Below are 24,804 nucleotides of genomic sequence, written 5' to 3'. Positions count from 1 at the left end.
ATACTGTATCTCCGAAAATGGATCACTTTAGTGCATGAACATGCAGGGACTTGTATATGTCCGGAAACGGTTCAGTAACACCCCTGGAATGACCACATAGTTCTACCCACGTAACCAGGACATATCTTGAAATTCTGGTGCACGTTTGACGTCAATTGCATTACATCTCCATCTACATCCGCCCACGTCACTCCTATAAATGTCAGTTATATGATCTTGCACTTGCTCAAGACTGCACATGCGTAGCAGTGAAGACGTGTTTTGTTCGTGTCTCGTGTACTTTTGTATTTTTTGTATATATATTTCAATTTTATTTTCAATCTCTTTTTGATTTTTTTATTTGATTATACCTTCCGGTAACCTGCCTCACCCAATGTGATACGGTATCGCTATTATTTTACATTTTTTTTATTTTAGAACACATTCAGGAACCTCCAGAAGCTAACCAGCTAATTAGCTACAAGCAATTTAGTCATTGTTAGCCACTGCTAGCGGCTTTAACCTTCTGCACAGATACCAGCCCTGTTCTTAGCCTGGATAATATTCGCCAGTCTGCCAGTATCGGACTGGCGCTCCACAACAACGCCGGATTCCTGCCGTAATCCCTGGACCACTACTTCTGATCTTCACAGCTAGCTTGCAGCTAGCTAGCTCACAGCTAGCTTGCACTCACCGTGGCATCCAGTACCGAAGCTATCCCTGAGGCTCACCTCCCGGCCTACTCAGCTGTTCACCCGAACCCCATACACGGCTAGAGCCCAATACTCCACCGGATCCTTGCTGTAAACTCTGGACCTTGGCATCGGATCACCGCTGCTCCCGAATCGCTATAGTGGCTAACGCCACTGCCACGAAGCTAGCACCAGTTTTCCGTGAACCAGGCGCATCTCCCGGATAGCAAACTAAATTCTACAATACCTCTTTCACCATCTGGCTTGGATTCTCTGTCGACACGGCCCCCCACCGCACCACCACGACTGGTCTGCCGACGAATACTCCATCCACTGTGCCTTCAACCGGCCTACGTCGGAGAGCTACTAACTTTAAACGCCGTGTCGCCAGCGTGCTAGCTTAGTGGCGGCTTCCCTGTTCCATCTACTTCTGTCCCCTGGACACTATGATAACTTGGCTACATAGCCGATGCCTGCTGGACTGTCCATTAATCACGGTACTCCATTCTGTTTATTTATTTGTTTATCTGTCGGCCCCAGCCGCGAACTCCGCAAACTCAGGCTCTGAACTCAGGCTCTGTGCCTAGTCATCGCCATTTTACCTGCTGTTGTTGTGTTAGCTGATTAGCTGTTGTTGTCTCACCTGTTGTTTTAGCTAACTCTCCCAATCAACACCTGCGATTACTTTATGCCTCGCTGTATGTCTCTCTCAAATGTCAATATGCCTTGTATACTGTTGTTCAGGTTACTTATCATTGTTTTAGTTTACAATGGAGCCCCTAGTTCCACTCTTCATACCTCTGATACCTCCTTTGTCCCACCTTCCACACATGCGGTGACCTCACCCATTACAACCAGCATGTCCAGAGATACAACCTCTCTTATCATCACCCAGTGCCTGGGCTTACCTCTGATGTACCCGCACCCCACCTTACCCCTGTCTGCATAATGCCCTGAATATATTCTACCATGCCCAGAAATCTGCTCCTTTTATTCTTTGTCCCCAACGCTATACGCAACCAGTTTTGATAGCCTTTAGCTGCACCCTCATACTACTCCTTCTTTGTTCCGCGGGTGATGTGGAGGTAAACCCAGGCCCTGCACGTCCCCAGGCACCCTCATTTGTTGACTTCTGTGATTGAAAAAGCCTTGGTTTCATGCATGTCAACATCAGAAGCCTCCTCCCTAAGTTTGTTTTACTCACTGCTTTTAGCACACTCTGCCAATCCTGATGTCTTTGCCGTGTCTGAATCCTGGCTTAGGAAGGCCACCAAAAATTTGGAGATTTCCATACCCAACTATAACATTTTCCGTCAAGATAGAACTGCCAAAGGGGGAGGAGTTGCAGTCTACTGCAGTGATAGCCTGCAAAGTAATGTCATACTTTCCAGGTCCATACCCAAACAGTTCGAACTACTAATTATAAAAATTACTCTCTCCAGAAATACAGTGCCTTGCGAAAGTATTCAGCCCCCTTGAACTTTGCGACCTTTTGCCACATTTCAGGCTTCAAACATAAAGATATAAAACTGTATTTTTTTGTGAAGAATCAACAACAAGTGGGACACAATCATGAAGTTGAACGACATTTATTGGATATTTCAAACTTTTTTAACAAATCAAAAACTGAAAAATTGGGCGTGCAAAATTATTCCACTTCATGGCGAAATAGGGTTTTCCCCGCCTGCAGCGGTTGAAAAATGTACACAGTCCGGACATTTCCAGAAACGTGCTATCCTAGACATTCCCGTATCATGCGTATCAGTGTTCGGGGATGTGCGGGAGTGTGCAGGAAGGATTGGGAAATTTCCCACCTACGACCGTGCACCTCAAATTTCACGGGAATATAGTTGATCCGATTTCACCCAGAAACTCCGCTTTTCATGCAGTGAGAGTGTTTGTGTGATATCTATTTCAGACAGAATTTACGGTATGTGACCAGTAACAAAATCTGCCAATGTTTATAGTATGTGACCTCTTTTGAAACATTTTTACCACTTTCTTGTGGGCATATGCCTTTTATACATTCCCCGTGCACAGCCGGCACCGGTGAGGGGTGGGAGAAGGGGTGTGCCGATATGAGTGGGCTATTTGAATAAATACTTTGAATATACACAAAGAAATCCCCTAGTTGACCAATGTACAGACATCGCACGCACTTGAGAATGTGATGCCACTATTAAACCACCTTCTTCACAAAAAAATGAATCAATGGCTGATCATCAAGTGATTTCCATTTTTCCAATTGTTGTTTATTTGTTTGGATGTTTTCCGTGTGCCAATTTATCATCACCAGCCAATGTGATGGCACCATTACACGCTCTCTCTGCTTTCAAACTCCCCACCAGTTATTTGGGCTGAAGACAGATTTGTAGTCGAAGTTAGTTAGAAACATATACATATTAACCTGTCATTGACAAGCTAATTATAAGGCTCATTTAAATATTTACCTGTCAAAGTACAATAAAAAAAATATGAAGTGGCAGATAAGCTTGTGTGCTCCCCCAGGCATAACGCCAAGGCATTTCTGTGACAATAGACAAGAACAGCTCAACGTTAGAACTACATACATTTACATGGGGAGCATAAATGCATTCAAAGCATTTATGTGAGGCCTTGTGAATGTACCGGCTTTGTTACTGGCTTCACCTTTCAGATATAAAGTGGTATAAAGAAGATGGCACATTTTTGCCTTCGTATAAAAGGGATATGATACTGTTTTTTGTGCCTGATAAGGGGATACTATGGATTTCTCATCCTTTCTCTTCTTTCAGAGCTCCTCCAATGGCGTGAGACTTGGGACGCCCAACAGAGCCACCATCACCATCCTGTCCAATGACAATGCCTTCGGAATCATCTCCTTCAACTCTGTAAGAAACGTCTATCTGTCTAGTGTTGATTCTTGCTTATTGCATAGGCCTACATTCCATTCAACCAGTTCCGTTTTAACCTTCATTGAATGTAAAGCGAATCCCAGGTTCGGCTACCTACTACAGTACGTACCATGTTCGATTGAGAGGGAAGGCTTTAGCCACAGTCAGGATAAGGAAATTAAGCTTTGGATAGGGGAGGGGTGGGGCAAGGGTGGGGGTCAAATGCCACATAGGGTATCCATGCAGATGGTTGTGCAGGAGGGGTCTGGGGTTGCCAGGGGCAGCACAACCACAAAGGCTGCAGTTTGCTCCTAGGATTAACTTGTCAGTGGGAGTTTTGAGGGTTACTATGGTAACCATAGTATTGGGTCCTGCCTGCATCCCCCTTAGGGTCTTATTCGTGATCATTATTTTGCTTCTTGGAAATCAATGAAGGACTCTCTGCCTCCGGAATTACGATTCTGAAACATGTTTTCTTTTTGTTTAGTTTTAGAGTCAATATGCTCATCATGTCGTCTGTGAAAGTTGTGGTCTTGTGAAGAGGAACTAATTCATTTCAAAATCACTAAAGACAATGTTAATTCTCTCTCTCTCTCTTTCTCTCTCTCTCTCTTTTTCTCTCCTCCAGACTGAACAGATCATTGTGGATGAGCCTAGAGGGAGGAACCAGTATGTGCCTCTCAGCCTGGTCAGAGAGAAGGGGACATATGGGACAGTGACAGTCAACTTTGAGGTGAGGTCACTGTAACAGTAACTGACCCCTGTTTGACCTCCCTGGTTAGGTCATGTCAGATCATTAGGCCAGTTGCATTTTAGTATGCATACACACACACACACACACACACACACACACACACACACACACACACACACACACACACACACACACACACACACACACACACACACACACTCTTACTTTTAGATAAACGTATTCCTGTCAATCTGATGACAATATGTGAGCAATATGTTGTGGTTTCTACACGGGCAGATCTCAGAAGGCCCTAACCCTGCCCTTGAGGACCTCAGTCCAGACCGGGGGAACATCACCATTCCACCTGGACAAGCTCTGGTGGTATTTAGCATCCTCATCCAGGATGACCAGGTACCCTGTCCTCTCCACCCAATCTATATGCTGTCATTTACACCTTTCACCAGACAGCTTCACATCAAACACATGGATCATCTGAAGCTTTCTTTTGCAGGCTAAGAGAACCCAGGGTTACTTATCAGTAAACTATTGAAACAACACTATATATTCCCATATTATGTAACTAATGTATCTAGTATATCTAATAATCATATGCGCTGCTGCTACTCTGTTTATCATATATCCTGATGCTTAGTCACCCCTATAAATCTTCAAATCACAAAACGATGTTTTAGAGAATAGGCATTGGTCTGAAACCGAAAAAGAAAGGAAATTCACACGAGCACCACAATGCCTATACCACCCATACTCTACCAAGGTTTTCCAACACACAGCTTTGACCTACTACAGTAGCTATGTTGGTATTATACTTCAAACTATGTGTAGACAGGTTGCTTAGGATGCAAACCTTCTCAAGCAGCTAAATTAATATTCTTAGAGGAGGTTCTTCCACAATAATGGGATTTGTACCGCATGCAAGGTACAGCATACAAGGAAAAGTATTGTATCTACTTTACCTTGTAGATGCAATGGTGCCAGAGAAAAGGGCAGATGTTTTACGTGTCCCCAACCAATTGTGTTTTTTGTTTGTTTATTTGCTTTGTTTGTAACTTATTTTTTAACTGTATTTTGTACATAATGTTGCCGCTACCGTCTCTTATGACCGAAACTTACTTCTGGACATCAGGACTGCGATTACTCACCACGGACTGGCAGAATCCTTTTTTTCATTTAACGAGTCTGACGAGCCTGACGCGAACGATATACTACTTTCTCGGGAACAGGCCCAAATTCCCACGATTTGCGTGAAGAGGAGGTGGAGAAAAAGGGTCCGGAGTTCGGGCTGCCTTCTGAGAATTCGTAGGAGATCGAATAAACCCCCACTTCCTTTCATTCTGCTAGCAAATGTGCAATCTTTGGACAATAAAATAGATGACCTACGCTGAAGATTAAACCACTAACGGGACATTCAAAACTGTAATATATTATGCTTCACGGAGTCATGGCTGAACGACGACACTATCAACATACAATTGGCTGGTTATACGCTGTACCGGCAGGATAGAACAGCAGCGTCTGGTAAGACAAAGGGCGGCGGACTATGTATTTTTGTAAATAACATCATCATCACAACATCTACGGATGTCTCTAGCTATTGCTCGCCTGAGGTAGAGTATCTCATGATAAGCTGTAGACGACACTTATCAAATTTCTATCAGCATGTTAAATGTGCAACCAGAGGGAAAAAAAACTCTGTACCACCTTTACTCCACACACAGAGATGCATACAAAGCTCTACCTCACCCTCCATTTGGCAAACCTGACCATAATTTTATCCTCCTGATTCCTGCTTACAAGCAACAATTAAAGCAGGAAACACCAGTGACTAGATCAATAGAAAAGTGGTCAGATGAACCTATAGGACTGAAGCTATAGGACTGTTTTGCTAGCACAGACTGGAATATGCTTCGGGATTCCTCCAATGGCATTGAGGAGTACACCACATCAGTCATTGGCTTCATCAATAAGTGCATTGATGACATCGTCCCCACAGTGACCGTACGTAGGCACATACCCCAACCAGAAACCATGGATTACAGGCAGCATCTGCACTGAGCTAGGCTAGAGCTGCCGCTTTCAAGGAACGGGACTCTAACCTGGAATCTTATAAGAAATCCCACTATGCCCTCCGACGAACCATCAAACAGGCAAGGCGACAATACAGGACTAAGATTGAATCGTATTACAATGGCTCTGACGCTCGTTGGATGTGGCAGGGCCTGCAAAACATTACAGACTACAAAGGGAAGCACAGCTGAGAGCTGCCCAGTGACACGAGCCTACCGAACGAGCTAAACTACTTATATGCTCGCTTCGAGGCAAATAACACTGAAACATGCATGAGAGCACCAGCTGTACTGGAAGACTGTGTGTTCATGCGCTCCGCAGCTAATGTGAGTAAGACCTTTTGACAGATCAACATTCACAAGGCCGCAGGGCCAGAGAAATTACCAGGACATGTACTGTGAGCATGCGCTGACCAACTAGAAAGTGTCTTTACTGACATTTTCAGCCTCTCCCTGTCCGAGTCTGTAATACCAACGTGTTTTAAGCAGACCACCATAGTGCCTGTGCCCAAGAACACTGTTTTAAGCAGACCACCATAGTGCCTGTGCCCAAGAACACTGAACACACACCTGCCTAAATGACTACCGACCCGTAGCACTCACGTCTGTAGCCAGGAAGTGCTTTGAAAGGCTGGCCATGGCACATATCAGCACCATTATCCCAGAAACCCTAGACCAAGTCCAATTTGCATACCGCCCCAACAGATCCACAGATAATGCAGTCTCTATTTCACTCCACACTGCCCTTTCCCACCTGGACAAAAGGAACACCTATGTGAGAATGCTATTCATTGAATACAGCTCAGCGTTCAAAACCATAGTGCCCTCAAAGCTCATCAATAAGCTAAGAAACCTGGGACTAAACACCTCCCTCTGCAACTGGATCCTGGACTTCCTGACGGGCCGCCCCCAGGTGGTAAGGGTAGGTAACAACACATCCGCCATGCTGATCCTCAACACAGGGGCCCCTCAGGGGTGCGTGCTCAGCCCCCTCCTGTACTCCCTGTTCACTCGTGACTGCACAGCTAGGCACGACTCCAACACCATCATTAAATTTACCGATGACACAACAGTGGTAGGCCTGATCACCAACAACGAGACAGCCTATAGAGAGGAGGTCAGAGACCTGGCCGTGTGGTGCCAGGACAACAACCTATCCTTCAACGTGATCAAGACAAAGAGATGATTGTTGACAACAGGAAAAAGAGGACAGAGCACGCCCCCATTCTCGTCGACGGGGCTGCATTGGAGCAGGTTGAGAGCTTCAAGTTCCTTGGTGTCCACATCACCAACACACTAACATGGTCCAAGCACATCAAGACAGTTGTGAGGCCGGCATGACAAAACCTATTCCCCCTCAGGAGACTGAAACGATTTGGCATGGGTCCTCAGATCCTCAAAAGGTTGTATAGCTGCACCATCGAGAGCATCTGGTTGTATCACTGCCTGGTATGGCAACTGTCGGCCTCCGACTGCAAGGCACTACAGAGGGTATTGCGAACGGCCCAGTACATCACAGGAGCCAAGCTTCCATCCAGGACCTCTATACCAGGCGGTGTCAGAGGAAGGCCCTAAAAATTGTCAAAGACTCCAGCCACCCAAGTCATAGACTGTTCTCTCTGCTACCACACGGCAAGCTGTACTGGAGCTCCAAGTCTAGGTCCAAGAGGCTTCTTAACAGCTTCTACCCCCAAGCCATAAGACTCCTGAACATCTAGTCAAATGGCTAACCAGACTATTCACATTGCCCCCCCCCCCCCTCCACACCAATTCCACTCTCTGTTGTCATCTATGCATTGTCACTTTAATTAACTCTAGGTTAACCGGTGCCCCCGCACATTGACACTGTACCTGCACCTATAGTGTTATTTTTTTTACTGCTCCTCTTTAATTACTTGTTCCTTTTATCTCTCATTCTTATCCCGTATTTTTGGGAAACTGCACTGTCGGTTAGGGGCTCGTAAGTACGCATTTCACTGTAAGGTGAATTTTTTATTTTTATTTTTTTTATTTTACCTTTATTTTACTAGGCAAGTCAGTTAAGAACAAATTCTTATTTTCAATGACGGCCTAGGAACAGTGGGTTAACTGCCTGTTCAGGGGCAGAACGACAGATTTGTACCTTGTCAGCTCGGGGGTTTGAACTTGCAACCTTCCGGTTACTAGTCCAACGCTCTAACCACTAGGCTACCCTGCCGCCCCCGCATGCCCCCACATGCCTTGATCTCCTTCTACGCAACATAGCTTCCCTTGTGTTTCCATTAAATCAAGTAAAACTGTATTAGTCATATGCGTCGAATACAACAGGTGTACAACAGCACCTGTTGTATTCGGCGCAAGTGACTAATACAATTTGACTTGATTTAATGGAAACACAAGGGAAGTTATGTTGTGTAGAATGAGATCAGGGCATATGGGATTGAATTCCTCTTTGAAATTGAAAGGAAAACATGGTACTGGAATGTGCAATGGCTGTCTGGTAGAGGAAATGGTTGAACATGTGCTATTATGTTTTGAAATGTATGACATAGTAAGGGAGAGGTTGTTTGACAGGGTTAGAGAGGTTGGACGGGTATTGGGTGTGGGTGGTATTTTGGGTGGGGGTGATGGGAGTTGTTAGGTTTGTAGGAATTATTTAAGGGTTAATTAAGATAATATAGTGGTACAGATAGGTTGTGACTGCACATTGTAAATATGGTACAGGAACGAACCCTGTATATTGTATTTATAATTTGTGGGGGGGTTTTCTACCTTTTTATTTTTTGTGTTTGTTGAGGTTAGAGCTCGCAAAAAAGGCAATTCACTGTACTTGTGCATGTGACATTAAAACGTGAAACTATTTCCATGGTAACACGTCACTTAACCATTGTTACTGTGATTTTCCTCAGATCCCTGAGGATGACGAGGTGTTCACAGTCAGGCTGACAGGTGTGGCAGGCGGGGCGGTCCTCAACCCCAATGGCAGCAGCGTGGAGCTGAAGATCCGCCGTAATGACAGCCCTCTGCGCTTCTCCCAGTCCCAGATGGCCGTGGCCGAGACCGCCGGGGTCATCTCCCTGACCATAACCCGCGGCCATCTGGCCGACCACGGCCGCTTGGTAGGCTCAGATGACACGGAGGTCTCTGTGGACTACGTGGTCGTCAGCGGCGACGGGGCTGGCAGTGCCACTCCGGCGGTGGATTTCGTGGACCTGCAGGCGGTGCGCACGGTGACATTTCCCCCATGGGTCTATGAGGCACGTCTGCTCTTCAATGTCAGCGATGACGAGGTTCCGGAGATTGCCGAGTCGTTCCACATAGTGCTGCTGGAGGAGACGGTGAGAGGAGACGCCGTGCTGATCCCGCCCAATGCGGTCCTGGTCACCATCGAGCCCAATGATAAACCCCACGGGGTCCTGTCAATCAGTGGCAGCCCCCTCAACCAGCTAATCAGTATCAACGAGGATATGACTGACAGGTTGGTCAAACTACAGTTAGGAGGAGAATGTCATTGGATCAGTGTGTCATCTTATAACATGATCGTTTCCAAACACATTGAACCTCAACTGTTTCTGTGTCTCTGCTATTCTCACAACCCCGCCCTGTCTTGTCCAAAAGATTTGAAGGTATCTCCATTGTAAGGAACGGCGGTAACTATGGTGACATCTCTGTCAACTGGACCATCATTCGGAACTCCAGCGACCGCTCGCCCGTGTCAGATGACCTGAGCCCCGAGGCGGGCACACTGTGGTTGACGGCGGGTCAGATGAGCGCGGTCTTGCCCTTGAACATCACAGCAGATGAGCTTCCAGAGGAAGCAGAGGCCTTTGTCCTCCGACTGCTGCCGGACACTGTGCAGGGAGGGGCCGAAGTGGATGAGCCTATGGAGGTCAGTCTGGTCTGGCTACTCACACTTTAACTAGGATTGATTGGTTAGGATTCTAATGCTGTTAATTGATTGATTGGACTGGTTGATTGGTCCATCTATATTTTAAGTTTCAGCTATAATACTAGAGGCTGATGATTTGTTTTGTATACAGAGATAAGGTTTTCTAGTATTTAAACTAGATATTTTGTTCAGTTCTGTCATGTTGTTGATGCTGTTGGTTTTGAGGAGCTCTGTTTTGGCTGTTGTTTATTTGCAATGACAAATTCAAGATGAGGAAGACAGAAGGACAGACAGTCAGAAAGCTGCTTGTCAACCCTGGGAGCTTAGTGCCATGTCTAACATGGGAGGGAGGGAGGGAGGGAGGGAGGGAGGGAGGGAGGGAGCAGGTCTACTACCCACGCCCTCCTGAGGAAGTTTGCGGGGGAGGGCTGCACTTGTGGGAGACACATCTGGAGAGCAGTCCCCTCTTCTCTAGAGGATGTGGTCGTGTGTGTGTGCGGAGGACGGTGTGGAGGACTGTGCGTGTGCGTGTGTGTGTGTGTGTGTGTGTGTGCGTGCGTGCGGAGGACGGTGTGGAGGACTGTGTGTGTGGAGGTGGGTGGCTGGAGACTTGGCATACACGCTGGTCCTGTACAGTAGACCCTATTAATACTGTCACTTCACACTGGGTGTTCCCTTAATGTGATTGAATGAATCTAAACAAAGACAACTGTGGGGGTTATGCCTGTGTCCTCACAAGGATAGTTAATCTAGGAACATTTTAACAAGTGGGTACTTTTCACCCGTCGTCACAAGGAAAAGGGCTATTTTGGGCTTAGGGGTTCGGGTTAGGGTTACTGTAAAGGTTAGGGTTAAGACTGAGAGTTGGGTTTAGCGTTAGGGTTACTATAAAGGTTAGGGTTAAAACTGAGGGTTAGGTTTAGGGTTAGGGTTACTATAAAGGTTAGGGTTAAGACTGAGTGTTAGGTTTAGGGTTAGGGTTACTATAAAGGTTAGGGTTAAGACTGAGGGTCAGGTTTAGGGTTAGGGTTACTATAAAGGTTAGGGTTAAGACTGAGGGTCAGGTTTAGGGTTAGGGTTACTATAAAGGTTAGGGTTAAGACTGAGGGTTAGGTTTAGGGTTACTATAAAGGTTAGGGTTAAGACTGAGGTTTAGGGTTAGGGTTACTATAAAGGTTAGGGTTAAGACTGAAGGTTAGGTTTAGGGTTAGGGTTACTATAAAGGTTAGGGTTAAGACTGAGGGTTAGGTTTAGGGTTAGGGTTACTATAAAGGTTAGGGTTAAGACTGAGGGTTAGGTTTAGGGTTAGGGTTACTATAAAGGTTAGGGTTAAGACTGAGGGTTAGGTTTAGGGTTAGGGTTACTATAAAGGTTAGGGTTAAGACTGAGTGTTAGGTTTAGGGTTAGGGTTACTATAAAGGTTAGGGTTAAGACTGAGGGTTAGGTTTAGGGTTAGGGTTACTATAAAGGTTAGGGTTAAGACTGAGGGTTAGGTTTAGGGTTAGGGTTACTATAAAGGTTAGGGTTAAGACTGAGGGTCAGGTTTAGGATTAGGGTTACTATAAAGGTTAGGGTTAAGACTGAGGGTCAGGTTTAGGGTTAGGGTTACTATAAAGGTTAGGGTTAAGACTGAGGGTTAGGTTTAGGGTTACTATAAAGGTTAGGGTTAAGACTGAGGTTTAGGGTTAGGGTTACTATAAAGGTTAGGGTTAAGACTGAAGGTTAGGTTTAGGGTTAGGGTTACTATAAAGGTTAGGGTTAAGACTGAGGGTTAGGTTTAGGGTTAGGGTTACTATAAAGGTTAGGGTTAAGACTGAGGGTCAGGTTTAGGGTTACTATAAAGGTTAGGGTTAAGACTGAGGGTTAGGTTTAGGGTTAGGGTTACTATAAAGGTTAGGGTTAAGACTGAGGGTCAGGTTTAGGGTTAGAGTTACTATAAAGGTTAGGGTTAAGACTAAGGGTTAGGTTTAGGGTTACTATAAAGGTTAGGGTTAAGACTGAGGGTTAGGTTTAGGGTTACTATAAAGGTTAGGGTTAAGACTGAGGGTTAGGGTTAGGGTTACTATAAAGGTTAGGGTTAAGACTGAGTGTTAGGGTTAGGGTTACTATAAAGGTTAGGGTTAAGACTGAGGGTTAGGGTTAGGGTTACTATAAAGGTTAGGGTTAAGACTGAGGGTTAGGTTTAGGGTTAGGGTTACTATAAAGGTTAGGGTTAAGACTGAGGGTTAGGTTTAGGGTTAGGGTTACTATAAAGGTTAGGGTTAAGACTGAGGGTTAGGTTTAGGTTTAGGGTTACTATAAAGGTTAGGGTTAAGACTGAGGGTTAGGGTTAGGGTTACTATAAAGGTTAGGGTTAAGACTGAGTGTTAGGGTTAGGGTTACTATAAAGGTTAGGGTTAAGACTGAGGTTTAGGGTTAGGGTTACTATAAAGGTTAGGGTTAAGACTGAGGGTTAGGTTTAGGGTTAGGGTTACTATAAAGGTTAGGGTTAAGACTGAGGGTTAGGTTTAGGGTTAGGGTTACTATAAAGGTTAGGGTTAAGACTGAGGTTTAGGGTTAGGGTTACTATAAAGGTTAGGGTTAAGACTGAGGGTTAGGTTTAGGGTTAGGGTTACTATAAAGGTTAGGGTTAAGACTGAGGGTCAGGTTTAGGGTTACTATAAAGGTTAGGGTTAAGACTGAGGGTTAGGTTTAGGGTTAGGGTTACTATAAAGGTTAGGGTTAAGACTGAGGGTTAGGTTTAGGGTTAGGGTTACTATAAAGGTTAGGGTTAAGACTGAGGGTTAGGGTTAGGGTTACTATAAAGGTTAGGGTTAAGACTGAGGGTTAGGTTTAGGGTTACTATAAAGGTTAGGGTTAAGACTGAGTGTTAGGGTTAGGGTTACTATAAAGGTTAGGGTTAAGACTGAGGGTTAGGGTTACTATAAAGGTTAGGGTTAAGACTGAGGTTTAGGGTTAGGGTTACTATAAAGGTTAGGGTTAAGACTGAGGGTTAGGTTTAGGGTTAGGGTTACTATAAAGGTTAGGGTTAAGACTGAGGGTTAGGTTTAGGGTTACTATAAAGGTTAGGGTTAAGACCGAAGGTTAGGTTTAGGGTTACTATAACGGTTAGGGTTAAGACTGAGGGTCAGGTTTAGGGTTAGGGTTAAGACTGAGGGTCAGGTTTAGGGTTACTATAAAGGTTAGGGTTAAGACTGAGTGTTAGGGTTAGGGTTACTATAAAGGTTAGGGTTAAGACTGAGGGTTAGGGTTAGGGTTACTATAAAGGTTAGGGTTAAGACTGAGGGTTAGGTTTAGGGTTAGGGTTACTATAAAGGTTAGGGTTAAGACTGAGGGTTAGGTTTAGGGTTAGGGTTACTATAAAGGTTAGGGTTAAGACTGAGGGTTAGGTTTAGGGTTAGGGTTACTATAAAGGTTAGGGTTAAGACTGAGGGTTAGGTTTAGGGTTAGGGTTACTATAAAGGTTAGGGTTAAGACTGAGGGTCAGGTTTAGGGTTAGGGTTACTATAAAGGTTAGGGTTAAGACTGAGGGTCAGGTTTAGGGTTAGGGTTACTATAAAGGTTAGGGTTAAGACTGAGGGTTAGGTTTAGGTTTAGGGTTACTATAAAGGTTAGGGTTAAGACTGAGGGTTAGGGTTAGGGTTACTATAAAGGTTAGGGTTAAGACTGAGGGTTAGGTTTAGGGTTAGGGTTACTATAAAGGTTAGGGTTAAGACTGAGGGTCAGGTTTAGGGTTAGGGTTACTATAAAGGTTAGGGTTAAGACTGAGGTTTAGGGTTAGGGTTACTATAAAGGTTAGGGTTAAGACTGAGGGTCAGGTTTAGGATTAGGGTTACTATAAAGGTTAGGGTTAAGACTGAGGGTCAGGTTTAGGATTAGGGTTTGCGGTTAGGGTTAGGGTTTAGGGGTTAGGGAAAATAGGATTTAATTTGGTCCCCACAATGATAGTAAAACAAACGTGTGTGTGAGTGGGTGTGGCAGTGTAAAGTCTTTATTATTGCCATCTTTGTTACAGCTTCCCATCTTGGCTATGTGTGAAAGGAGTGGGTAGATCCAACCGTTGTTTATGTTTAATGTATTAGAACACACACACACACACGCACACACACACAGTGGTTGGCCTCTCAGCGTGTGGTATCTGCTGCCATGTGTGTATACGCAGTTGACTAAGCACTGCTTATAAGCATTAGAAGACAACTCATATAGCTGAAGGAGTTAATCAATGCATATGTCAAGAGAATACAAATGATTTAACACACACTCCAAATGCTGCAAAGCCTGCAACACTTAAAACCTGTCAGACAGCCGTGATTCCTGGTCAAACATCTACAGTAAGCCCTAGTAAAAAAAGCTCATGAAAGCTATTCTTGCCCATTTAATTAAAGAGGATGCATCTCTAAAATTAGCCCAGGGTTCTTTCTTTACGACACAGAGTCTGATGCTTTCTCCTCCTTTTCCCCCTCTCCTTCCTCTCCCTCCTTCCTTCCACAGATGATGTTCTACCTCCAGGACAGTGATGACGTGTACGGCCTGTTCCGCTTCCATCCGGAGGAGAACCAGAACATCCAAAGTCAGCCCGATGGACGCTTCCTGTCCCTTAGCTTTCTGCGGGAGGGGGGCACCCTGGGGGAGGTAGCCCTAGCCCTTACTGCCCTCTACATCCCCGCAGGGCCCGTGGACCCCGGGCTGGCCCGGGACGGGGTGCTGAACGGCAGCCGCTCTACTACCGTGCTGTTCTCTCAGGGCCAGGATCTGACCAGACTCACCCTGCCCATCCGCAATGACGCCTTCCTGCAGAACGGAGCCCACTTCCTCATCCAGGTGGGGCCAGAGGTCTCGGACGGCAACACTTTTGGGTCAAATACTGACCCAGTCATCGAAGCACTGTCACAGGGAGTGGGACACACAATTCATACAGGGGAGGTTTCAAATACAGTAGATAAGAACATCCGTTTATTTAAATGAGTGTGACGACCTTAACGTAGCTCACCTGTGCTACTGTATGCAAATGTTTTTGGAAAGTGGCCAGCTTTGGAAAATGTTGGTTGGTTCTTAGTTTTGTCAAGCTTGTCCAGATACATGGTCCCTCATTTGCATGTGTGAGTGACTTGGACCTGAGAACTGTGCTCTGGCCTGTTGCCATGGGATCTGTCCAAGCATCCAAACAAACAGCTCTCATCAGGCAGCGCTTAAAAACAAACACAAAATGGAAGTGCCTCCTTCACATTCAATGGGTCCCAAACTGCTCCCTCACACACACACACACACACACACGCGCACACGCACACATGCAAAAACACACACACAAAGCCGAAAGAAGAAGCAGAATGAAAGTGCTGAGAGGTCTTTGGAGAAAGTCATTCATAGTGTAGTGAGAGTGTGAAGTTAAGAGAGCGGTTTATTTGGAATCATGGAGGGGTAAATACCTGAATGAAACCCACACCTGTACTTATACAGTATACTGCCCATGTGAGAGTCATGTATTTATTTACTTTGTCTTTTTTTAAAGACATTTTTCCATTTGGCTAACACAACAAAAATGTGGCCTACTGGTATGAAAGTTGAGTCATGTATTGGAAGATGGCTATAGGGGATTTGTGCTTAGTAATCACTGCTGTCTCTCTTTCAGCTGGATAGTGTGGCCCTGGTCAGTATCAGCCCTGCCATCCCGTCTGTGAGTCCTCGCTTCGGAGGGGCGCTCAACCTCACCCTCACAGTCACCCCCGACATCGCCAACGGGGAGATCGGCTTCACCAGTAACACCACGGTGGTGGTGTATGAGCCAGAGGACACCAACGCTAGCACGGTACAACGCTAATCCTCTGTCTGCGTCGGTGGCACACATGTTAGCATGGCACGCTATTACGCTAACCATCTCTTTTTATCAATGACACACATATTAGCATAGTACGCTAACCCTCTGTATGCTCAATGGCACACCTGTGTAGTTTACCGTGACTCTGGTATGATCTGGCTAGAGATACTATATGTGTGGGGATGTTACTTGGATGTTACAATGATGACTTTACCGCAATGAAATGTTTTACTATCAGTTGAATGATCAATACACTATGTTTGAACAGCAATTTGCAGGTCTTGTTTCATGTAACGTAGCTTCAGTGCTTATAATGGATGGGCTTCTAATCCTACGAGTCAGTTTGTTCCTAATGTCTAGTGTGATTGCAGATGGTTGAGGGATAGGATATTCTTCCTCCTCCCACAGGTGACCCTCAGCCTGCGGCGGGACGGGACAGACGGAAAGGCCGTGGTGTTCTGGAGCCTTCGACCAATCGGAGATAACCAGGTTGACATCACCCCTGACGACCTGGAAACCCTGAGCGGCTCAGTGGTGTTCTTGACGGGACAGAGTGACGCCGTCATCAACGTCACCGTCATGGCTGATGATATCCCGGAGGTCAACGAGACCCTTTTCCTCACTCTGGACAGGTACTGGACAGCAACTCTGGGGAGCTTTTGGTTGGCCAACAGATTCTCATTCTGTTAATCAGTAGCAATGTAAATAAGTGCCTGTGTCTGATTATCCTCTGTTGAGGTACCACACGCCATTGCCATATGTCCTGGGATTTGAATCAGTAGCGTACAGTCCACTTGTTCATTTACTTAACAACAATGCCTGGCTGTGCTTAAAATTATTAAAGCAATTAAATAGTTTATTTTTTAAGAATTGCTAAATGAGCAGTGAGACTAGGGTGTCACAAGGAAAGCCTATCCCTTACCCCGGTTCCTACCCCTACTCCAATTCCTGCATGTCATCTGTTACTGATGACCTGTGACGGGAACATTGGCTCTCCCTCCCTCCCTCCCTCCCTCCCTCCCTCCCTCCCACCCACCCCTCTCCTGCAGGGTGGAGACTCCGCGCTTTGTAGTGTACTTCGGGTAAGTGGCGAGTGGAGTGAGCCTGGACTTTTTGTGTGCTTTAAATCACGACTTTGTCGAGGGAAAAAGGGACCACTTTAGGATTTATTGGGCCTTTGGTTTGATGGGAAAGGGGGGTTGTTGGGGTGGTTTTGTGGGGGTGTGCATTGGGAAGAGAGGAGCGTGGGTGTGGGGAGTAAGGAGGGATCTTCTTTGTGTTGCACCTAATTTGAACCATTCTTTATGCCCTCCTGTAAAGACATCGGTGTTTGTATGCATGATGCGAGTTGGACTCAAGTGTTTGTTTGGTATGCTTTGCTCTGTCCAACCTCTGCTTTTCATTTGCCCTTTATGTGGCCACACACACACACACACACACACACACACACACACACACACACACACACACACACACACACACCCTGCTCATCAGGGGCCAGGCTGACAGAATACACAGGCCCCCACCCTGCTGTGAGAGAGAGAGGCTCAGGGGGCCACTGAGTGACACGGTTAATCAGAGCAGCTCAAACAACAGGCCTCTGGTCAATACTGGACATGAGACAATACAAGGAATTTACTCATTCACTGTTTTTAAATGAAGGGTAAGTTGACGAAAATACTTGATTTCTGCGGAAAGCTTTGAAGTGCATCTCCTTGTTGTTTTACAAGCAATACACGCTGGCTGTTTTTAAAATTCCCCCACAACCACACATTCCCACTGAGATGAAGGACTGTGAGTTCCTTTTTGGTCTAGCCGCTGAGTTCCCCGTCTGTGTTGCAGGGTTAACGTTGAGAACCAGATCCTGAAGCCTGGCTTCACCAGTCGCGAGATTGTCATCGTGGAGAACGACGACCCAGGTGGAGTCTTTGAGTTCTCCCCCTTCTCCAGAGGACCCTGGTACATCAACGTACGTCTGGCACGCAGACAGGCCTCATGACTGTTGATGCTCATCTGTTTCCCCTACTGTGATGCGTGTCGAATAGCGTCTTGACCGACCAGGTCCTTTTCGCAAACTACCAAGTGTTCTCAATGGATCACCTACGTCAACAACAGCAACACTTCTGACCCCTAGTATGTCCTGGTTTGCCCTGTGATCCTTTCTTTATAGGAAGGTGAGGCGGTGGAACTGCGTGTCATTAGGGCCCAGGGGCAGCTGCTCAAACAGCTGGTGCGGTATGTCCTCATGCCATCGGGCAACGCCGAGTTCTACGGCGCCACGGGCATCCTGGAGTTTAAGCCCGGGGAGAGGGAGGTACTGGTGGCACTGGTGGCAAGGCCTGATGGGGTCCCTGAGGTACTGCTACACTACTGTCTGTCCCCCCTTCATGGCATCATGTATGTATGGCTTGGACACTCCTTCCTGACTGTGAAGGTGTTGCTGGTCCTACTGTTTCCAGTTTGAAATGCCTTTGAAGTTCAAAATCAGTTTGCTGGTTTCGATAGTTTACATGTGTTCGACCTGTAGAACACAGTGCACAGATTACAGTGGGACAGTTCCGTTAAAGTGCCCGTGTGTATGTGTCTGTGTGTAGCTGGATGAGACGTTCTCGATGGTACTCAGCAGCTACAGCACTCCACCCAGTCGCCTTGGCAACCACCGAGAGGTCAACATCACGGTGCGGAAGAATGACGACCCCTTCGGGGTCATAGAGTTCGGCCGGTCTGGAGTGGCAGAGGCCATCAACGAGAGCAAAGGCTCAGAGTCTCACTCAGGTACAATGGAGCAGTGGAGGAACAGTGTCTTAAAACTCGACAGTACTTTAAGACAATATAGTATAAAGAAAGTAAAATAACGGGAGAACATTTGTGATCATATTTTAAGTCATTTTAATTCTTTAGAAGATGGGATTATACAGAAACTAATAGGATTGAGTGTATTATATTGTAAATATTGTGTTCTGTTGTGGGTCTCCTTGGCAGTGGCCTATCCTGTGGTGAGGAACAGGGGTCGCTTTGGGGAGGTGTCTGTGTCCTGGGTCCTAGAGCCCCACATGTCTGCTGACGTCAGCCCCGACCAGGGATACGTTGTGTTTGCTGAGGGGGAGTATGTGAAAAACCTCACCCTCTTCTCTGTACCTGATGAGGTAAAGCCATCTCTCAAACGCTACAGTATTTGCACAGGGCTCCTTTACATAATGTGTATAATATCTATGTCAATAAAATGTCATGGTTTGTATGGTAAGAATAAAAGAGAGCCGCACACTCTAGGAGCTCAGATGCAAAAATGTAATTGCCAACGTTTCGACAGCCAAGCTGTCTTCATCAGGGTATAATCACAAAAACTGCGGGATGACTCATTTATGTAGTGTCAAAAGACACAGGTGTCTTTAATCATGGCCAAGAGTGGCCTAATATCATTGGTTAATTATCAAATATTAAAATGTTTGTATGGTACCTGCTATCTTTTCTACACAATACTTCATCTTTGCCTGACAATATTTTGTTTCCAACATAAGCTCCCAGAGGACATGGAGAACTTCACCATCACACTCCTAAATGTGACAGGGGGAGCAAGACTTGGGAACATACTCAACGCAAGCTTGCAGATAAACAAAAACGATGACCCGATTTACTTTGCAGGTGAGGATATCTTTGATTTGCTCCCTAGCGCTTTATGTAAAGCATTGGGAGTTTTTTCAAGCACTGCTGTGTGTTAGCATACATAGAGTGGATATATCAGGTGACCTAGTGTTTATGTCACGTGGCATGGTGGTTATGTCAGTCGACGTAGGATGACGTAATTCTCTGTCTCTCTGTCCTCCAGAGCCTGTGGTTGTCCGGATTCAGGAGGGGGGTGTGGCCAACTTCACTGTTTTGAGGGCTGGTCCTGCTGACTTTGTTGCCACGGTGATGTATCGCGTGGACTATGGCGGGACGTCACTGGGTGACTTGGCCCCGCTGAGTAACGACACCGTGCTCGTGTTTGGTGTGGGAGAATGGTCAAAGAACATCTCTGTTGCTGTGGAGGAGGACGACACACCTGAGACTGACGAACTCTTCTACATCCTCCTCTACAACACTACAGGTGTGTAAGGCTGCCACCTTTTCTACGCATTCAAAACGAACGAGATACTTCTCGTGACCTGAACAGGAAAAACTCTTGAGCTCTAGTTTTTAATAACGGCTAGGTTCCAGAATGGTTCCTGGTCAGGTCACGTGGTCAGGAAAAACTCCTGGCCTTACTCACATTGTGTAGTATGGAAGGTTGTCCAATCGAATTCCTGCTCTCAGTACAATAGCACAAAGCACAAATGACAAAGTCATTTTAGAGACAACTGTAGTACGAAACAACCAGCCTCGTTACGTTGACTGTTTTTCCTCGTTTACTCGCTGTATCTCCAGTCTCTTTGACAGCTGTTTCTGTACATTGGTGAGTATCTGGGTTGATTAGCATTGAGACTGGTGACCCTGAAAAGCCCCCCTAATCCCGGTATTGTGTGACACAGACAGGGATGAAAGCGGGTGGGCCTGTGGGGGAACTTAATTACCGAACTCAGACTCACTCTGCAGGCTCCAGCACAAAGCCCGCCAGCCCAGTCCACGACTCCACTCCGCTGCCTGGCCTGGCTGTAATGTGCACGGACTACTTGGAGTGAAAATAAGGGTTCACCCACTCTGCTCCTCTCCAAGCCTTAGTTAACGAGAGAGGGCTCTTATATTATTTTCGTGGCATATAGAACCCTGACCCTCTCCGCTGGGTTGCCGTGGTTACTGTGTGCTATGGTAATGAGAACGGTCTCCTTTTTTTGTTATGATATTTAGCATGACAATACTATGTGGGTATTATAAAGCAACCTCGTCTCTCTCTCTCTCTCTCTCTCTGTTTCTTCTGTAAAAGCACAAGCACCTGCTATGTTTCATTTAAACCAAGCAAGATGTTAAGTTCAAACAAGAAAATGTTACTGACTTGAAGGACATTACATGTTTGTTTGTTTTGTCTACACATTTCACGTTTCTCTCTTGTTCAAATAATTTGTTATTTAGTAACAACAGAGGGACATAGCGTTTTAACCGGCATCGTACATATGTTCAGTGACTTCATGCTTAGGAAGCATGTAAAACTGCTGGACTTGAAACCCAGCGTGTGTGTGTGTGTGTGTGTGTGTGTGTGTGTGTGTGTGTGTGTGTGTGTGTGTGTGTGTGTGTGTGTGTGTGTGTGTGTGTGTGTGTGTGTGTGTGTGTGTGTGTGTGTGTGTGTGTGTGTGTGTGTGTGTGTGTGTGTGTGTGTGTGGGGACAGGTGACGCTGTTGTGTATGGTGCGGACACAGCGACAGTGGTGATTGAGGCCAATGATGAGGCCAACGGAATATTCTCCCTGGAATCCACAGAGAGGTCTGTAGAAGAGGGCAAGACCAACAACTTCTAGTAAGGACCAACTCTAGCCTTAATACACCATACACCTTTCCTGCATGCTTAAACAACCTCTGGAATAGATTAGCAGCTCTTAACAAATGTATTAGATTAATTATTATATCATCTCTAGTTCTAATTTAATCCAGTGTGGGACAGTTCAGGACCTCGGGGGCCGTAATGTCTGCTGGCACTCTTCTCCCTGGCACTTCGTTGGTCCACTAATGTCATTGGTTGCTAAGGAAGAGCTCACATTTGATTTTCAGGTCTTAAATCACTTCCTGTTATGAAGGAAAACACAGGAACCAGCATACATTCAAGCCTCTAAGGACCTGAGCTGTATCCTTGCGAGTTCTTCCTCAGTCCCACATACAGTCCTTTTGTCTCCTAGTGTTATCAGGGCCAGGGGCCACTTTGGCAACGTGACGGTGTTCTGGCGCCTTTACGCCAATGACACAGCCCTGGAGCCTGGTCAGGAGTTCACCAACACCTCGGGCTCCATTACCTTCGCCACGGGAGAGGAGACCAAGCCCATCGTCCTGGAGGCCATCTCAGACAAACTCCCTGAGTTCAACGAGTTCTACACCCTCAGTCTCATCAGCATCTCAGGTAAGGGGAAGGTGTGAGTGTGAGGCAGATATGTGCCAGGGGAGGGACGTGGGACTGACCTACTGAACTCGTAGTTCTCCTGTAGTAAGTAACAGACTCACTCGCACACACAAGCTCACACACACATACACACCCTGACGCCGTACTCACACATACACTCACACGCACGCGTATGCCCATACTCACAAACACATGTTAGGAAAGCGTCCTTAATGTTTCATATACTCCGTGTACACCGCCTGAGTGTTAGAATAAGGCTATGAAGTAACAAAATGTGGAAAAAGTCAAGGGATCTGAATACTTTCCGAAGGCACTCTATCTTGCTGGTGTGTATACGCATAGATTGCATTTGGATTACTGATACAATATTATTTGAGTTGTTAACTGGATTCGTTTTTGAATATGATTTGTGTACTTGTTTGACATTTTTAGCTAGTAACATAAGCATTTCACTGCACCCGCTATAACATCTGCTAAACTTGGATCTAATTTGATTTGATTTAGTATGTTCCTTATGAGCCTTAAAGCTAACTATGTTCTCTCAGTTGAAGTGGGGTGTTATGGGTTATTCCTAAAGTACTCTGTGTCACGTTACAAATGTTGCTAATACCAAGCATTAACCATTTTCTGTCCGGTGATATTCCATAGGTGGTTATCCCGGAGAGGGCGGCCGATTGGCGAATACATCCCTCAACGCCTCTGTTCTGATCCCCTTTAACGATGACCCCTTTGGAGTGTTCGCCATCGCCGTCGACAACCTGGACCAGGAAGTGGCGGAGGACGTCCTGTCAGAAGAGGACATGTCGGATGTCACCTCCTTCACCATCCTGCGGCAGCAGGGCACCTTCGGAGAAGTGCGGGTTGCCTGGGAGATTGTATCTGTCCGTTTCCCTCTCGGCCTCCCTCCCATGCAGGACCTCCTCCTCAGCGCCTCCTTCCCAAAGGAGGTGGAGCTCAGGCCCCACTCCAGGAGGCACCACTCGGGCACCGACGCCTGGTTCTTCTCGGGCCTTCAGGGGGCCTACGGCACTATCAGCCCAGAGGAAGGGCCTGGCAGTCTTGCTAACTTCACCTTCTCAGCCTGGCTGGTTTCCAGGCCGGACACCAACGGCTTCATCGTGTCCAAGGGCAACAGGAACGGGACGCTGTACTATGGGGTGAAGGTCCAGACCAACGAGTCCCATGTGAGTGTGATGCTGTACTACACAGCCTTGGGAGCCAACAACACCCTGGTGGCCCGGGCCACGGCAGAGAGGTTCGTGGAGGACAACGTGTGGCTCCATGTGCTGATCACGGTGGATGATGGGATTATTGAGTTCTTCCTGAATGGCAACCTTATGCCCAGAGGGATTAAGAGTCTCAAAGGAGAGGCCATCACTGACGGTGAGTCCCAATAATGTCATTATCTCTTGAAGCTGGAATCCCTAGTTGCTACTGCACATCTATTTTGGGACTTAGAAATGAATGATAACTACCCATTCATTCTGGAAGAGTATATCTTACAAATGCCTCGTGAGTATATTTCAACTGTCTTACTCCATCAGAACCCAAAATACAAGCTTGTTTTACTGCCAGTGTTTGTAAACAATGTAAATGGAAACAAACACTATAGCCTCAGAACATGGTTAAAACTATCATTTTGATATCATGGAAGGCCAATCCTTGCATCCATAGCTCTGTCTTTGAATTTAAGAGTGATTATATTTCTCCAGACCTATACCTCAGCTTTTTACCAAAACACAGGCGGGGTGACTGCTTTGTTTTTGTTTCAATTAAAGTCCTCCTCCAGTCTCCTTATAACCTCATTTACTTAACAAAATGCACATCTCAATAGGTGGTGCAGGTACAGTATGTCATGATATAGCACAAGTGGGTGGGGGGGCTTTCCACTTTTGTTCTCTGTTGCTCATCTGTTATTGTAAAAGCAAGGGGGGAGGATGATGACATCACATTTTACCATCAGACCAACTCCTTGAGTGCCATACTCCTTGAAGTTTGCAGTTGTGTAAAAACATACATATATATATATATATATATATATATATATACATATATATATATATATATATATATATATACAGTGCCTTGCGAAAGTATTCGGCCCCCTTGAACTTTGCGACCTTTTGCCACATTTCAGGCTTCAAACATAAAGATATAAAACTGTATTTTTTTGTGAAGAATCAACAACAAGTGGGACACAATCATGAAGTGTAACGACATTTATTGGATATTTCAAACTTTTTTAACAAATCAAAAACTGAAAAATTGGGCGTGCAAAATTATTCAGCCCCCTTAAGTTAATACTTTGTAGCGCCACCTTTTGCTGCGATTACAGCTGTAAGTCGCTTGGGGTATGTCTCTATCAGTTTTGAACATCGAGAGACTGAAATGTTTTCCCATTCCTCCTTGCAAAACAGCTCGAGCTCAGTGAGGTTGGATGGAGAGCATTTGTGAACAGCAGTTTTCAGTTCTTTCCACAGATTCTCGATTGGATTCAGGTCTGGACTTTGACTTGGCCATTCTAACACCTGGATATGTTTATTTTTGAACCATTCCGTTGTAGATTTTGCTTTATGTTTTGGATCATTGTCTTGTTGGAAGACAAAACTCCGTCCCAGTCTCAGGTCTTTTGCAGACTCCATCAGGTTTTCTTCCAGAATGGTCCTGTATTTGGCTCCATCCATCTTCCCATCAATTTTAACCATCTTCCCTGTCCCTGCTGAAGAAAAGCAGGCCCAAACCATGATGCTGCCACCACCATGTTTGACAGTGGGGATG

At 45.8% G+C, this 24,804-nt stretch overlaps 1 protein-coding gene across 1 annotated transcript in view; it reads left to right on the top strand.

Annotated features, from left to right (window-relative positions):
* LOC139389777 (adhesion G-protein coupled receptor V1-like) overlaps positions 1 to 24,804 on the top strand; it is a 190,389-nt gene that overhangs the window by 27,212 nt on the left and 138,373 nt on the right. The window contains exons 4-20 of the mRNA XM_071136722.1: positions 3,446 to 3,541; positions 4,173 to 4,277; positions 4,536 to 4,649; positions 9,211 to 9,779; positions 9,920 to 10,190; positions 14,682 to 15,011; positions 15,820 to 15,996; positions 16,414 to 16,637; positions 17,848 to 17,974; positions 18,176 to 18,361; positions 18,600 to 18,780; positions 18,988 to 19,151; positions 19,524 to 19,647; positions 19,832 to 20,092; positions 21,306 to 21,432; positions 21,809 to 22,026; positions 22,675 to 23,409. Coding sequence (XP_070992823.1) covers positions 3,446 to 3,541; positions 4,173 to 4,277; positions 4,536 to 4,649; positions 9,211 to 9,779; positions 9,920 to 10,190; positions 14,682 to 15,011; positions 15,820 to 15,996; positions 16,414 to 16,637; positions 17,848 to 17,974; positions 18,176 to 18,361; positions 18,600 to 18,780; positions 18,988 to 19,151; positions 19,524 to 19,647; positions 19,832 to 20,092; positions 21,306 to 21,432; positions 21,809 to 22,026; positions 22,675 to 23,409 — 4,009 coding nt within the window. The remainder of the gene's footprint in view (positions 1 to 3,445; positions 3,542 to 4,172; positions 4,278 to 4,535; positions 4,650 to 9,210; positions 9,780 to 9,919; positions 10,191 to 14,681; positions 15,012 to 15,819; positions 15,997 to 16,413; positions 16,638 to 17,847; positions 17,975 to 18,175; positions 18,362 to 18,599; positions 18,781 to 18,987; positions 19,152 to 19,523; positions 19,648 to 19,831; positions 20,093 to 21,305; positions 21,433 to 21,808; positions 22,027 to 22,674; positions 23,410 to 24,804) is intronic.

Source organism: Oncorhynchus clarkii, chromosome 30 (genome assembly GCF_045791955.1).
Source record: "Oncorhynchus clarkii lewisi isolate Uvic-CL-2024 chromosome 30, UVic_Ocla_1.0, whole genome shotgun sequence".
NCBI classification, from domain to species: domain Eukaryota; kingdom Metazoa; phylum Chordata; class Actinopteri; order Salmoniformes; family Salmonidae; genus Oncorhynchus; species Oncorhynchus clarkii.
Note: the sequence above shows the minus strand (reverse complement) of the source record. Positions and strands in the feature narration are given on the sequence as shown.